This window comes from Schistocerca nitens, chromosome 1 (assembly GCF_023898315.1).
Source record: "Schistocerca nitens isolate TAMUIC-IGC-003100 chromosome 1, iqSchNite1.1, whole genome shotgun sequence".
NCBI lineage: Eukaryota > Metazoa > Arthropoda > Insecta > Orthoptera > Acrididae > Schistocerca > Schistocerca nitens.
In genome coordinates this window covers 844,189,410-844,204,409 of record NC_064614.1, presented here as the reverse complement: position 1 = coordinate 844,204,409, position 15,000 = coordinate 844,189,410, and the positions used below count along the sequence as shown (strand labels likewise).

At 45.8% G+C, this 15,000-nt stretch overlaps 1 protein-coding gene across 1 annotated transcript in view; it reads left to right on the top strand.

Annotated features, from left to right (window-relative positions):
- The window catches only part of LOC126208731 (exostosin-1-like), a 214,515-nt gene that overhangs the window by 163,757 nt on the left and 35,758 nt on the right, over positions 1-15,000 (top strand). The window contains exon 3 of the mRNA XM_049938889.1: positions 10,042-10,302. Within this exon, the coding sequence (XP_049794846.1) occupies positions 10,042-10,302 (261 nt within the window). The remainder of the gene's footprint in view (positions 1-10,041; positions 10,303-15,000) is intronic.

The window sequence follows — 15,000 nt, the reverse complement described above, 5'->3', positions numbered from 1 at the left end:
CATTTCGAAGGACACTGAGATGCCGTGTACGTGTATGAGGCAGCGTTATCAGCACCTGACAGTTTGACACGCGTATCAGTTTGTGTCTCCATTTGGCCAGCTGTTCGAATCATCCAATATCCTGATTATTGATGTACTCCGATGTGACAATTGTCTGTTGCTGGACAGCGTGGAAACGTGAGGCCAGGCAAACACGTTGTCAAGATTCCAACCGACAATGTGTGACCACCACAAGGGAAGGTCGCCGTATTTTACACCAAGCACATCGTAATCCGATCAAACCTGTGCATTTTGTCCGAGAACAAGTAATGTAGTGCCTGCAACATGTGCGACATCCCGCACCATTGGTCGGATAATAGCTACTGTCGGATTAGGGAGTTACTGTCCCATGCGTAGCCTGCCGTTAACACAACACAAACGGCTGCGTGACTGGGAAGCAGTGAATGCTGATGATGGGCGTCGCACTGTCTTCATTAATGAATCGCGTTTCTGTACTGACCATCATCGGCTGGTATGTCGGCTATCTGCGGAGAGATCCCGTGTTTCCATTGTTTTTGGAGACGCACAGCAGTGTTGCTCGTGGCATTACAGTGTGCGGAGCCATCTGGTCATGGCTGGTAGTGACTGAAGAGAACCTGACGGCACGATGATACGTCTGAGGACATCTTACGTCACCGTATACTGTCTCTCATGTTACAGTATCGTGATGCCATGTTTGAATGGCCTAATGCTCGTCCACAAATGACACTTGCCTCTATGAACTATCTGCGTGATATTGAGGTAACCCTGTGGCCAGCAACTTCCCCAAATCTGTGCCCCAATAGAACATGTGGTAGGTCCGTTTGCCTCAGGGATGCGTGTGACGGCTTTACGACACGATTTCCGACAGAAACTGTGCTTGCATCGAAACCAGAGAAGGTGCGTTGTCTCACTGATAAGTGGACTTATACTGCCAAGTTCTTTGCAAATTTGATTCGATTTTGTAATCACTGAAATAACATCACATACCTTCGGAACGAGTGAAGTTTTACTTTGTTTCCTCCTCCGCTTCTGAGTACATCGCTATTTTTGTGTCAGGCAGCGTGTTTTCTAGCTCCAAAATATACGCACACAACTTAGGTTGAGGACTCGCCCTCCTCACACGTAACACCTACACACATCAAAAAAAGTTTTGCATCACCTCGGTTCCGAGACTTCCGGAACCTGTCGAATAGAGATCAACATAAACATCATTTCCGCCCTTTTTATTGTTCATGAAAACCACACATTGCATGTTGTACCACCATATAGCGAGACCTTCAGAGGTGATGGTCCAGATTGCTGGACACTCCGGTACCTCTAATACCCAGTAGCACATCCTCTTGCAATGATGCATGCCTGTATTCGTCGTGGCATACTATCCACAAGTTCATCAAGGCACTGTTGGTCCAGATTGTCCCACACCTCGACGGCGATTCGGCGTAGATCCCTCAGAGTGGTTGGTCAGTCAGGTCGACCATAAACAGCCCTTTTCAGTCTATCACAGGCATGTTCGATAGAGTTCATGTCTCGAGAACATGCTGGCCACTCTAGTCGAGCGATGTCGTTATCCTGAAGGAAGTCGTCCACAAGATGTGCACGATGGGGGCGCGCATTGTCGTCCATGAAGACGAATGCCTCGCCGATATGCTGTTGATATGGTTGCACTATCGGTCGGAAGATGGTGTTTACGTATCGTGCAGCCGTTACGGCGCCTTCCATGACCACCGCGCTGCACGGTGTCGTGGTTGCAAAGATGGACCTCGCCATGGACGTCGGAAGTGAAGTTGCACATCATGCAGCCTATTGCGCACAGTGAGTCGTAACTCGATGCCCTGTGGCTGCACGAACAACGTTATTCAACTTGCTGGCGTTTCTGTCAGGATTCCTCCGAGCCATAATCCTTAGGTAGCGGCCATCCACTGCAGTTGTAGCCCTTGGGTGGCCTGAGCAAGGCATGTCATCGACAGTTCCTGTTTCTCTGTATCTCCTCCATGTCCGAACAACATCTCTTTGGTTCACTCAGAGACACCTGGACACTTTCTTTGTTAAGAGCCCTTCCTGGCACAAAGTAACAATGCGGACGCTATCGAACCGAGGTATTGACCGTCTAGGCATGGTTGAATTACAGACAACACGAGCCGTGTACCTTCTACCTGGTAGAATGACTGTGACTGGAACAGATCGGCTGTCGGACCCCATCCGTCTGATAGGCGCTGTTTACACCTTTGGGCGGGTTTTGTGACATCTCTGAACAGTCAAAGGGACTGTGTTTGTGATAGAATATCCACAGTCAACGTCTATCTTCAGGAGTTCTGGAAACCGGGATGATGCAAAACTTTTTTCAATGTGTGTAGTTCTCCCAGCGTACGATAGCAGCCGCCGGGACACTGGGTCATAGAATGTGTAGCAGGGAATATTCTGACATATTCCCTATCAGCTGTATATATTGCTATTCCTAGTACATCTGGAGCACAGAGCTATATGGAAGTGAAACGCGGACCATTGGAGAAGTCTAGAAGAAGCAACTGCATATTTTTAAAACGTTTTGCTGCGGGAAAAAATTAAGTTAGGAAGTCTATGAAAGACCCTTACCTAGAGAAGACACAAGTCAGTGAGAAGTGTGGTGCGGCATTCATGGATAGTTAACCTTGCGCAGGACGGAGCAGCAGACACAGGCCGCAGACTGTAACATCGAAAACGGATTATAAAGGACGTTGGGTGCAGTAGTTACATAGATATGAAAACTTCAGTAGAAGACAGAAAAAGACAAAGAACAGCATCAGATCGGCTGAAAGACGGACGACTTAAATGTTTTTCTCGTCAGTACTATGATAAAATATTTATCGAGTCCTCTACTGCACCAGCAACATTGAAGAAGTCAGCAATAGATTCCTGAGGGAATCTATCGGGAAGAGATTGGGGAAATCACTGCAAACCTTCACCAACATTACCCGGACGGAAATTTGAACTTCGCCCCTTTGTAATGCTAGTACGTAGTCTTTTTTCCTGCGATAAAGCACTGCGGTGATTCAGAATTGACGGGACTGAAAGGGAAACGGAGTGAAAGGAAGAAACCTGTACAGCGTTTCACTTGGAATTCTCACGAAAATGACACGGTTACTTGAAACCAGGCTGCCCTTGGATTGCCGAGTTCTCCGTGTTTTTCATCTTTCGTTTCGTGAATTCTTATGTAATGAAAGTAAAAGAACAGCTCATCTTCTTTATTGCGCACGCAGAACTTAGTCTGCTGAATGTCCTTTGCGGCGCGTACGCAGTTCACGTTCAGTAACCAACTGTCTGCAGGTAGTTGCTCGCAAATACAGTCCATATTCTCCGTCGAGGATCAGTTGCCTTCCTTCTCCTGAGCTGCAAATGTTAAGAAGCCCACACAAACTCTCTATTTATAACGCAATATTGAATATTGGGGAATAACATTGGCCGCCTAAGATCGGTATTGGTGAATTACGCAGAACTATAAAGGTATTGTGTAGCAACGCAAACAAACTCGTTACATTGACACTCGTTCACTATATTGCGCAACATACTGTACCCAGACAAAATGCCAATTGGCTTCTGTCTCGGGTACTTCTGCCGACTTTCATCTAATGATTTTACTGACGTTTCGCCCGCACGAGTGGCTGGCATTGTCAAAGCTTCACCCTCCATTGCCGGTGGTGAACTGGAACCGAGATCGCGGCCGCAGACTATATGTACCTGGCGAGCCAACGTCCGAGGGTTTCTCCGCTGTCGTTTCCGGATCGGTTCTCCCATTGCTACCTGCGACGGTCGTTCGCTGCGGTACGGGAAGCCAGGATCCGTTTATCTTAAGGCTTTCCTCTTTCTTGTTGAAACTGTTCGCGTGTTTTTGTATTTCTACAGTTTCTGTGAACAAGCGCATGTGATAGTGCTTCTCTACAGCCAGAACTTCCGTGTCGGCGAATTTTATTACCTGGTCGGTCTCAGTGCGTGCTCTGCCACGGCCGATTTCTCCAATTGCCCCATTGTGTAATGTCGCTTATGTTCTTTGATCCTGGTGCTGATTGAACGTCCAGTCATTCCGACATTCATTAGATGAACGTCGGCCGAAGTACCGGAGACAGAAGTGGCCACGAAAGCCTTAACAATTTTTTATACTGTACCCTGTAAGGATGGTACGCTGGTATTGTGCAATAGACCTCAGTTCCTGTCGAGACCGAGAGAAATGATACTTGTTCCAAAGTTAGTTTCGCAGCCGCGCGGTATTAGCCGAGCGGTCTCAGACACTGTATTCATGGGCTGTGCTACTGGTCCCGGAGGAGGTTCGAGTCCTCCCTCGGGCATGGGTGTGTGTGTAAGCTTAGGGACTGATGAGCTTAGCAGTTAAGTCCCATAAGATTTCACACACAGTTTTTGAAGTTCTTCAAAGAACTGAAAAAAGTTAATGACGAAAGATTAGGAGTTAGGATAGACTTATATGAAAGCACCATGCTTTACTTTGAAGAAATGAAATTCTTGGTAGATCAGCAAACATCAGATACCTCGTTGTCCATAATATTGTAGGAAGCTGCAGAGCACGGCATCAGGACAGTAAACAGAATTGTTTTAATGTACTGGCAGCCGGCCGTGGTGGTCTAGCGGTTCTAGGCGCTCAGTCAGGAACCGCGCGACTGCTACGGTCGCCGGTTCGAATCCTGCCTCGGGCATGGATGTGTGTGATGTCCTTAGGTTAGTTAGGTTTAAGTAGTTCTAAGTCCTAGGGGACTTATGACTACAGATGTTGAGTCCCATAGTGCTCAGAGCCATTTGAACCATTATGTACTTGCAGCAGTTCTCATAATTGGTTAAAAAAAAAGTCAGGTCAGCTGCCCTGTTTATTTTTCTTCAGCATTTGGCACAGCACAGACATGAGATCGTGTAATGGTTGACATGTTTTATTATGTGGTTAGTTGCGTTTGTTGTGGTTTACGAATCTACACTACCACGAAAGAGTCCTTAGTCCATTGAAAAGTTCTCAGACTTGTTCCTGTCCTCCTTAATTATGCTTATGTTCTGCGAGGCAAGCAACTCAGCTACAACACATATCCACACCGTCGAGCGCGGACATGTTCTGTGTGGAGGCAGAGAGCTAACTGACACATAGGACATAAACATTTCCTACAAATTGTGTGCCGTCATTTCGCGTAGTACACTAACACAGTATTATTGTGTCAATAACACTGAACGTGTGAGGGCCGCTTTAGATTCCTCCTAGCATCTTACCTGCTAGTACTTTCGAAAAAAGGCGAAGCATTCATATCTTGGCATGAGGACATTTCGATTTTTACGCGTATTTTACATTACTACTACTTTTGAACCATTGGTTTATTTTTGTACGTAATTAGCTCATGCTATTTTAGCTCCCAAAAATAACCAAAGCACTACATTTCGTTATATCATGTTACTAAAATGACTGATACACATAAGTGGCAAATGTATGAGACCCCACTTCTGACTGTACTTTCTGACACATTCTCAGTAAATATTTCCCTTTTAAGATGTGTCACCATTCTCTCCATCAGCACCATTACTTAAGTGTCACGTACATTATTAGTCAATTCACTTAACGACTGCGCGCCCGTTGTGTAGCTTGCTCATAAGACAGTAAGATTGTTTTCCCATTTGTTTGTAATAGTTCATGTTCATGGTTCACAAATTCTGAAAACCCTTTATTTTTATTGTCCTTTCGTAGATCTGATGCCTATTTAGCCGAAACCAGTTACCTGTGCGAACACAATACAATGTGACCAAAACTGTAAATTCTACCACTCCTTATTTTCTTTCCTTGCTTTTGTTGGAAGGAAGTTCTGAGGCAGTATTCGCATTTGCCGGCGTACCGCTGTATGTCGGTTTATTGGCGATTCATGCTGGACCCTCTGTGATACATCCGCAGTTTATGTACTTGTGTAGTTTCTGTAAATCATGCTTTGTTTCTAAATTTTCCTTTCAGCATTTTACTAGGAAACGTGCACACCGGTTAATAACTGCTTTTTCATCTCCCTCGAAAGCTGTTCTCCTGCCGCAAAGACTCCTCAGTATTGTAACGCTGCTCCGTCTCTTGTTTCAGCGAGAGTAGCGCTGATGAAACATGCGAAGTGTGTGCGGCGGCGCTCCTCCTTCCCACCCCCCACCCCCCTCCCACGCTGCCCCTATCCCCACCACGTCTGGTTAAATGGCGCCTCCCAGGGGAACCTGCAGACATTAGCTCTCATGTTGGCGGTCTTCCGCGCCGCGCCTCTTTCCTGATTATTTAAACATGGGATGCGAAATATGAGACTCGCCGCAATTAAAACGCTCGCCTGTCCATTCCGAGTCCCATACAGGACTAATTTGTTTCTTTTCGCGGGGCTGCCGTCTCTGCCATCTCCCAGTACCCATCCTCACTCGCTCCTTCAGCTTTTATGACACAGTGGGTCCACGGCCGCGAAATGCCTTCGCCTTCCTGCTGAATCTCTACTGCCGGAGATTACAACAGTTGTCATCCATTTAGAGAACATGCGAGCTACCTCCGTGGTCGGGTACACACTGACGATGCCATATGGTGGCGTTGCAGGCGCGAAAGTAAGGGGAGTATACAAGCAGAGCAGAGACAAATGAGGAATCATTAAAAGCTCTTCCGAATAACAAAGCATGACATATCTGGCAAACCACTAAAGGAACTCTCCCAAGAAGCCTTGAGCCACCTCACGGAGGCCTTACTGACATGTTTAAAAAAAAAAAAAAAAAGAGCACCTAAGAGCTGGAAGCAGGAGATGGTGATGATGGTGATAGCCGTCCCGAAACCAGGAAAGAGCCGCAGAGATTACAAAAACTACAGACCCATCAGTCTTCTGTCGCAAATACGCAAAATCGTCGAAAGACTATTCCTTCTGAGAATTAGAATAATCGAAGATAGAGGGATACTGCCCCCAAAACAGTTCTAATTCCGAACAGGGCACTGCCACTCAGCAATTCATCGGTATCGTAGAATGTATCACCAAGGCGTAAAACTACAGAGAATACTGTGGCACTGTATCTGCAGACGTGCGGAAAGCATGCGACACTGTTTGTCATCAAGGACTGATATGGAAACGCCACAGTTTGGTATTCCCCAGAGCCTACAAGATCATCTAAGTCTTCTACTTAGAAGATCGTACTTTGTAGTGCGGGTCCAAGAATGGACGTCAACCGTGAGACGAATTTCTGAAGGACTTCCACAGGGATCCGTCCTTGGACCGACCAAATACGTGCTCTGTTTATACATCCTACCTTCTCTGGTCCCAAAGAGTGGAGCGTGCAATCTACGCAGATAACTCTGCCATTTATACTAGAAGCGGATGGCATCAGGTGATGCACAGACTGCAAAGAGGCATGCCAGGAACTTGAAAGGTGGTCTAGAAAATCGAGAATAGCATTCTATGAATTGAAACGTCAAGCCGTCACATTCACCAGGAGTAGAACGCCAATTACTCAGAGGTATTGGACAGCAAACTTATCTGGCAACGCGACACCGCCGATGTCAGAGAAAGTTGGTCAGAGGCTTGGGGCCTTGTATCCTCTGCTTGACGAATGTAGCGAACTTCCGCCACCTACAGGACGTATACTCGTCCTATAGTGGACTATGGAAGTGCAGCCTTGGATAGAGCAACGAAGACACGCCTTCATTGGCTTCAGAATCAACAGAATAAGTCTCTGAGACGGAGTTTTCACGTGCTCCTCAATTTTCCTGCGAAGTATCTGCACGAGAGCGGGCTGTCTCTGAGGATTCATTGTAGCGACCATACTGGCCGTAGATGGGGAAATCAACTGACGTAAGTGACTCTGAAAGCATACACGCGACTGAATAGTGATTTTGTTCATAGCCTCTTTCTGCGTAATATACGTCTGAGAAAGACGTGACATATCTACCATTTTGATAATTGCCAATGCTGTTTTGTTACTATCCTTGATCGTAGTTTCCGTGATCGTGGAAACTCACGATAAAGTGATATTAATTGTACTAAAAGAATTTTTCACTAAACGTATACGGCGAAATATCAGCACAAACAGTGTCCGCAATCTTGGCAAACTTTCCGTCAGTCAAAATTTCTCGCAAACACGTCGAACGTGATCTATGCTCGACATGCATGTCAAACAGCACCGTACACGGTCAAATGTTTGGCAAACATAGTAAACTTTGATAAATTGTTCGATCGTGTACGAGGGCCCTTAGGCTCGTTCACCCTGCGCGAAAAAAAACATAGATAGCGACATACGAATAGCATGTCTATATATCTTTATGATAAATGTCCTTGTTCCTCCTTATTTCTCGCGCTTAGCTTGGAAGAAACGTTAGTTGTGCGTTGTCTTCTTCATAGCTAAAGATATTAACAAAAGGATAACACGCCGGACTAGTATATAGGCCGGATGCGGTGTTATAAAACCGGACATGTCTGGCTGAACCTGGACATCTGCAGCCCTAGCTGCGAGAGACGACATCGATAAGAGCACTGCACAGAACTGGTAGGACGACTCTCACGCGCCGATTCGCACACCTGATCCTAGAATGGGATATCTTTTCTTTGCTGCGGTAAAAAGGCAAGATCGGGTAGACATACTGAGACTTAGTTCGTAAGTGAATCTCGCAAGATGAGCGACGACGAGGGTTAAACATAAAAATGGGCAGATGCGTGGTGAAGGGGTGGGGGGTTAAGGGGGGGTTGGACGTCAAACGGGCCGACTTGGAGCAGGAGAGGCATCACAAGACATTTTAATTTCCACTGTCTATACTTTTACAAATAAATTCATAAAACTTTGTCAGCATCACCAGGAAGGATTCAGGATTCACACTCATTGCAGTGGAAGATCGAAAACATAAAATAATTTTTTTTTTACGTGTGAAATTTCATCATTCTTTCACTTACTAATGGCTGCATTTGTTGCTCTAGATACAGTTTTCTTCATAAGTTAGAGAGGTTCTTCGATGAATTTTGTGCCGCATACAAACCATACTTACAGGTGTATGAAACTCTAGAATTTATATAATTTATGAAAAAACGAATGAGCTGTTATATTTTAAACTTCATGTTTAGAAAAAACAAATTTTCTAGTTAATTACCTCAATTTTTACCACAGTGTTTAATAGATTTGTTAAATTTTAGAGTTTCATACACCTTTGAGTATGGTTTCTATGCTGTGCAAAATTCATCGAAGAATCTCTCTTACTTATGAATAAAAGTGTACCTGTAACAACGAATGCTGCCATTAGTAAGTGAAAAAAATGATGAAATTTCACATGTAAAAACAAATTATTTTATGTTTTCGAACTTCCACTGCTGTGAGTGTAAATTCTGAATCCTTTCTGGTCATGCTGACAAAGTTTTATGAATTTACTTGTAAAAGTATAGACAGTGGAAACTAAATTGTCCTGTGATGCCTCTCCTGCTCCAAGTCGGCCCGTTTGACGTCCTACCCACGTTAAGTCTCGAAGGCTGCCATCGGCGGCAATGAGCCTAGTTACGCCACCACAGTCCCCCTTGCCACTGCTACATCGCCTGCATACCTGGTACCGGGCGAGATGGCACCGCAGTTTACACATTGGGCTCACGTTCGGGAGGACGACTATTCAAACCCACGTCCGGTCACCCTAAATCGTTCCAGACAAATGTCGGGATGATTCCGTTGAAAAGGGCGCGAATGATTTCCTTTCCCATCTTTGACACAATCCGAGCTTGTGTTGCGTCTCTAATGACGGGAGTTTGAAACGCAATTTTTTTATTTTTTTTATTTTTATTTTTATTTTTTTTATTTTATTTTTTATTTTTTATTTTTTATTTTTTATTTTTTATTTTTTATTTTTTATTTTTTATTTTTTATTTTTTATTTTTTTTACTTCTCATGCCTGCTCTTCCGTATTTCCAACACTCAGGCCCACGTCCAGTCCTCGAACGACACCCAGCCCAGAAAGTAAACTACTTTAATTTTTGCTCACCGAGTTGAGGGACAGCGGGCAGACGTGTGACGCTTTGTGGTCGCGTGCTGTTGCAGATCATCCGGGAGCGGCTGCCGCGGCAGCCGTCGCGCGAGGGCTTCGTGTGGAACGCGAGCCCCGGCGCGCTGTTGACGCTGCCCGGCTTCTCGGAGTCGTGGCGCCGCTACCCGTTCCACCTGCCGCGGCTGGGCGCGCGCCCCGGCGCCACCTTCACCGCCGTCGTCTACTCGCAGCTCGGCGCCGCCGCCCTCGCCTCCAGCGCCGCCCCGCTGCACCGCCTGCTGCGCAACGTCGCCCGCAGCGCGCACGTCGCCAGGGTCAGTAACGCCGCCACGTTTGTTGGCCGGAAATTCGCATCACGTGACCATTCATCCTGTCTGTGTTTCGATCATTCGACAATCCATCCTATTTCTCGTCGTCACAGTGCGCTCTCGCTTTGCATGCCTTCGTTCTTCCTGTTAAGCATAGTTGTCATTTCGTCGTTGCCGTTTAGTTTTATTGCTTTGGTTGGTCGTAAGTCCTTCATTACACGAGTACTTCACACACAATACCTTACAGGTGTAAGGAATTTAAAATACCAAAAAACTTTTATGCTGAAGTGACAGATTTTCATGAAATACATAAAAATTAACGAGGATACCACCCGGCAATCGGATTTTTGTATTTTTCTGTGTTTATGGTACGTCAACTACAGAGCACAAACTCACTCGAAACAATAAACACTACGCAGCGCGAAGGAATTATCCGAATTGGACGGAAATAAGTAGATGCGATGGACATGTGCAGACAAGCAAGTGACGACAATTTCAGGAAAATTGGGTGATTTATTCCACAGAAAGAGCTTCAGAACTTGAGCATATCAAAGACGCATTGCTCCACCTCTCTCCTTATGCAAGTAGTTATTCGGCTTTGAATTATTTCAAATGGTTCAAATGGCTCTGAGCACTATGGGACTCAACATCTTAGGTCATAAGTCCCCTAGAACTTAGAACTACTTAAACCTAACTAACCTAAGGACATCACACACACCCATGCCCGAGGCAGGATTCGAACCTGCGACCGTAGGAGTCCCGCGGTTCCGGACTGCAGCGCCAGAACCGCTAGACCACCGCGGCCGGCCTTGAATTATTTGATGGAGCTGTTGGATGTTCCCCTGAGAGACATCCTGCCGAATTTTGCCCATTTGGCACGTTAGATCCTCAAAATCTCGAGATGGTTGGAGCACCCTGCCCGTAATGCTCCAAACATTCTCAGTTGGGAAGAGATCCGGCGACCTTGCTGGCCGAGGTCGGGTTTGGCTAGCACGAAGAAAAGCAATAGAAACTCACACCGTGTGGCGCGGACATAATCTTGTTAAAATGTAAGTCCAGGATGTAGGGCAACAAAACAGGGTGTAAAATATCTTCGATGTACTGCTGTGCTGTGAGGGTGCAGCAGATAACAACTAAGGAGACGCTGCTATGAAAAGAAGTGGCACCCATACTATCACTCCTGGATGTCGGGCTGTAAGTCAGGCAACAGTCAGTTCGGTAACACGCCGCTGTAGAGACGTCGTCATTGGTCAGGGGTGCTATGTTAGAAGCGGGACTCATCGCTGAAGACAGTTCTGCTCCAGTCACATCTTCGGACTGGAGTAGAATTGCCTTCAGTGATGAATCCCGCTTCGAGTGCAGCCCCGTTGACCAGCCTTGGACATAGGTGGGATACCAACCAGACTGTTGCTTGGCATGCAGCCCGACAACCGGGAACGACAATCTCGGGTGCCACGTATTTTCATAGCAGGATCGCTTTCGTTGTCAGCCGCTCACAAAAATTCTCGAGAAAATCAAGTTTGAAGTATTCCAGTCCGCAGCTCGTGATCGTGCGGTAGCGTACTCGGTTCCCACGCCCGGGTTCCCGGGTTCGATTCCCGGCGGGCTCAGGGATTTTCTCTGCCTTGCAATGACTGGGTGTTGTGTGATGTCCTTAGGTTAGTTAGGTTTAAGTAGTTCTAAGTTCTAGGGGACTGATGACCATAGATGTTAAGTCCCATAGTGCTCAGAGCCATTTGAACCATTTTGCTACTATTATTAAACTTGTAGAGGATCACCCGAAATCCCGAAACTTTTTTTCGTCGATTATTTGCAAACTAGGGCCCACCATGGTGAATGGCTGCAAGGTGTGAGTCGCTGGGATCTTAACCAACATTACCGTATAGATTGTTTCTAAAAGTCGATCCCACCATTTGAACCAATTATTTGAAGTATTCTAGAGCAGTTCAGTTCACTAAACTGACGGGTTTAGCTGGCAGTAGCATTTAAAATGCATTTGAAAGTGGCGACCTAATCGTTGTAGTAATAGCCCACATTCGTTTATGGTTTGTTCTCTGCGAAATTGGAGGAGGACCGTACCAGAACTGACGGGACTCTGGCTGGGTAATGGGTACCAGAAAGGAAGAAACATTAATTTCCGACAGGACGACGATCGTTTGACCGAAAATGGTTGTCTGTAAGCAAATACACATTACAGCAGCTTCGGTTTTCCGTGATACCGTTCTTTAAATACGTTGCAGCCGTGCAGCAGCATTGTTTGAAGAAAATATTCCAAGGAAAAACTTGGATCCAGTAAGAACATAACAGGCGAATGAAGACACAAAAAGATTAAGACCTCTTTTACAAGCAAGTAAGTCTTACGGGAGCGGAAACAAAAGTAGACAGAGTGAACCATTTTTCAAACGTGTTTATAAAAATGGAATTGGCCACCAGTGGATCCAACAAACTCATGCATTGTAGAAATCGACTTAACAAGGTAATTTATATATAAAAAAGAATGTCTAGAAATTTGATCCGAGTGCGTGCGTGCGTGTGTGTGTGTGTGTGTGTGTGTGTGTGAGAGAGAGAGAGAGAGAGAGAGAGAGAGAGAGAGAGAGAGAGAGAGAGAGAGAGAGAGGGGGGGGGGAGGGAGGGGGGGCAATGCTGGGTTGAGGGAAGACACATAACTGTTGGAGAATGAGAAAAGGAGTTACAGTAGATAACAAAAAATGCATTTCCTTGTTAAAATGTTCCTAGACGACCGTAATCGAAACAAGAAGATGATGATGATGATGATGATGATGATGATTATGATGATGAGCATCAGTGTGGAAATATTTACTACTTTTCAGGATTTCCTCTTGGTTTTGTCTATGGAAAAACAGTTATTTGTAATTTTGCTGACGTCTCGGACGTGTTTGGATCCAACTGCGTCGTTCTCAATTAGTGCTCTCTGCTTAATGATCCTTCATTGTGAAATACTGTGTTTCTGAAGTACTCTGTTCAGAGTGCTCTGAGGTATTTTGAATGGGTCAATAGTGCGACGGATTGAACGTCCTGAGTTCTATGCCGCGTCACCTCGCCCAGTGATAACCTCTCTCGATACATCGGTTTGTACTCTCGCCACACTTTTAATGGAAGATCAGTTAACGACCGATCCATCCGACTGCGTGCCGTGTTGACTGTCCCGGTCTCCACTGCAGTCGATGCACTTGCCAATCGAGCGACGCTCATTGCTCTGCCCTATGATGGCACACGAATTTCGAAAGTAGCCCCGAATTGGCTGGCTGTCAGGGCCGTATCGCTGGCCGCAGATTTGCGTGATTAATGCCGCAGTGAGTGATGGACGCGGCCGCTGCCGTCGCGGGGCTGTGCCGATAGGCTATCGGCGCGGTCCACGTGATGGCGCGCCTGACGTGGACTAATGCCCGCGATTTGTTAGCGCCGCCGCCTCTGCCCTGGCGCGGCACAATCACTCATCGAAAATAACCTGAGCATTGCCTTATCAGGGCCCAAGCAACTACATCCGCCGAGTAAGGAACCGTGTGACAAATGTAGAATTATTTAAAACCAAAATTATCAGTGTTCTGTCCTTCGGCAGGTCTTCACATGTAGCTCTCGTTGCGCTCTTGTCATTTGCTACTCTCTTCGTTTTCCCATAATTGTGTCGTGTCCTTATACTCTCCACCATCTGGTATCTTCTTCTTCTTCTTCTTCTTCTACCATTCGCCGTTCCTCCATAGCATCCATCAGTAAACAATATCTTCTCATCCAACGTCCAACCTATGTTTCGCCTTCCAAATTACCTTTAAAATCTCTCTGTCTTCCTTTACTCTTCCCAGCACCCCTTAATTTCTTACTTTGTCCACTCATTCTATCCTTTCCATCTTTCTCCAGATCCGCATTACGAATGCTTCTATTCTTCTTTCGTCCTCTTTCCTCGGCGTCCTTGTCTTCGCTCCATGTAATGCCACGGTGCATGTAAAGTAATTCAGGCGAATTGAGTGTGCGTTCATGCACCCACATAGAAGCCTCCTCTTCTTATTAAATGCCTTATTGGCAATTGCTATATTTGTCTTCATCTCCTAATTACATCTTGGGTCGTGTGTAATTATGCTTCCCAGATATTTGAAAATCCTAACTTGTTCTACATCATTCTGTCCTAACTTTATAGTTCTTGCTTTTCTTGCACTTATCAGCACACATTTCGTCTCATTCGGAATTCCTCACAGATTTTATTTGATGCTTTTAACAGTCCAGTCATAGCTTTTCGCTCTCTGCCAGTAACAGCATATCATCAGCAAATCGAATGGATCCTGTCCTCCTACCACCAACCCGCACTCCTGTTTTTCGTTTCAAACATTTCTGAATTGTATGCACCAAATATATGTTGTACATTAGTGGGGAGAGACAGCAGCCTAGTCTCACTCTCTTCCAGTTTTGCTTCCCTCTGTCATTTCACTCCCAATCTGTACTCTTATTTTCTGTTGTAGGTATAGATTCCTAATCAGCCTTTTACCCCTTCAGTCGAAAGCATTCTTCTTAGAATGTCCATTAAGTTATTCCACTGCACACTATCGAAGGCTTTCTCCAGGCCGGCCGGTGTGGCCGAGCGGTTCTAGGCGCTTCAGTCTGGAACCGCGCGATCGCTACGGTCGCAGGTTCGTATCGTGCCTCGGGCATGGATGTCTGTGATGTCCTTAGGTTTGTTAGGTTTAGGTAGTT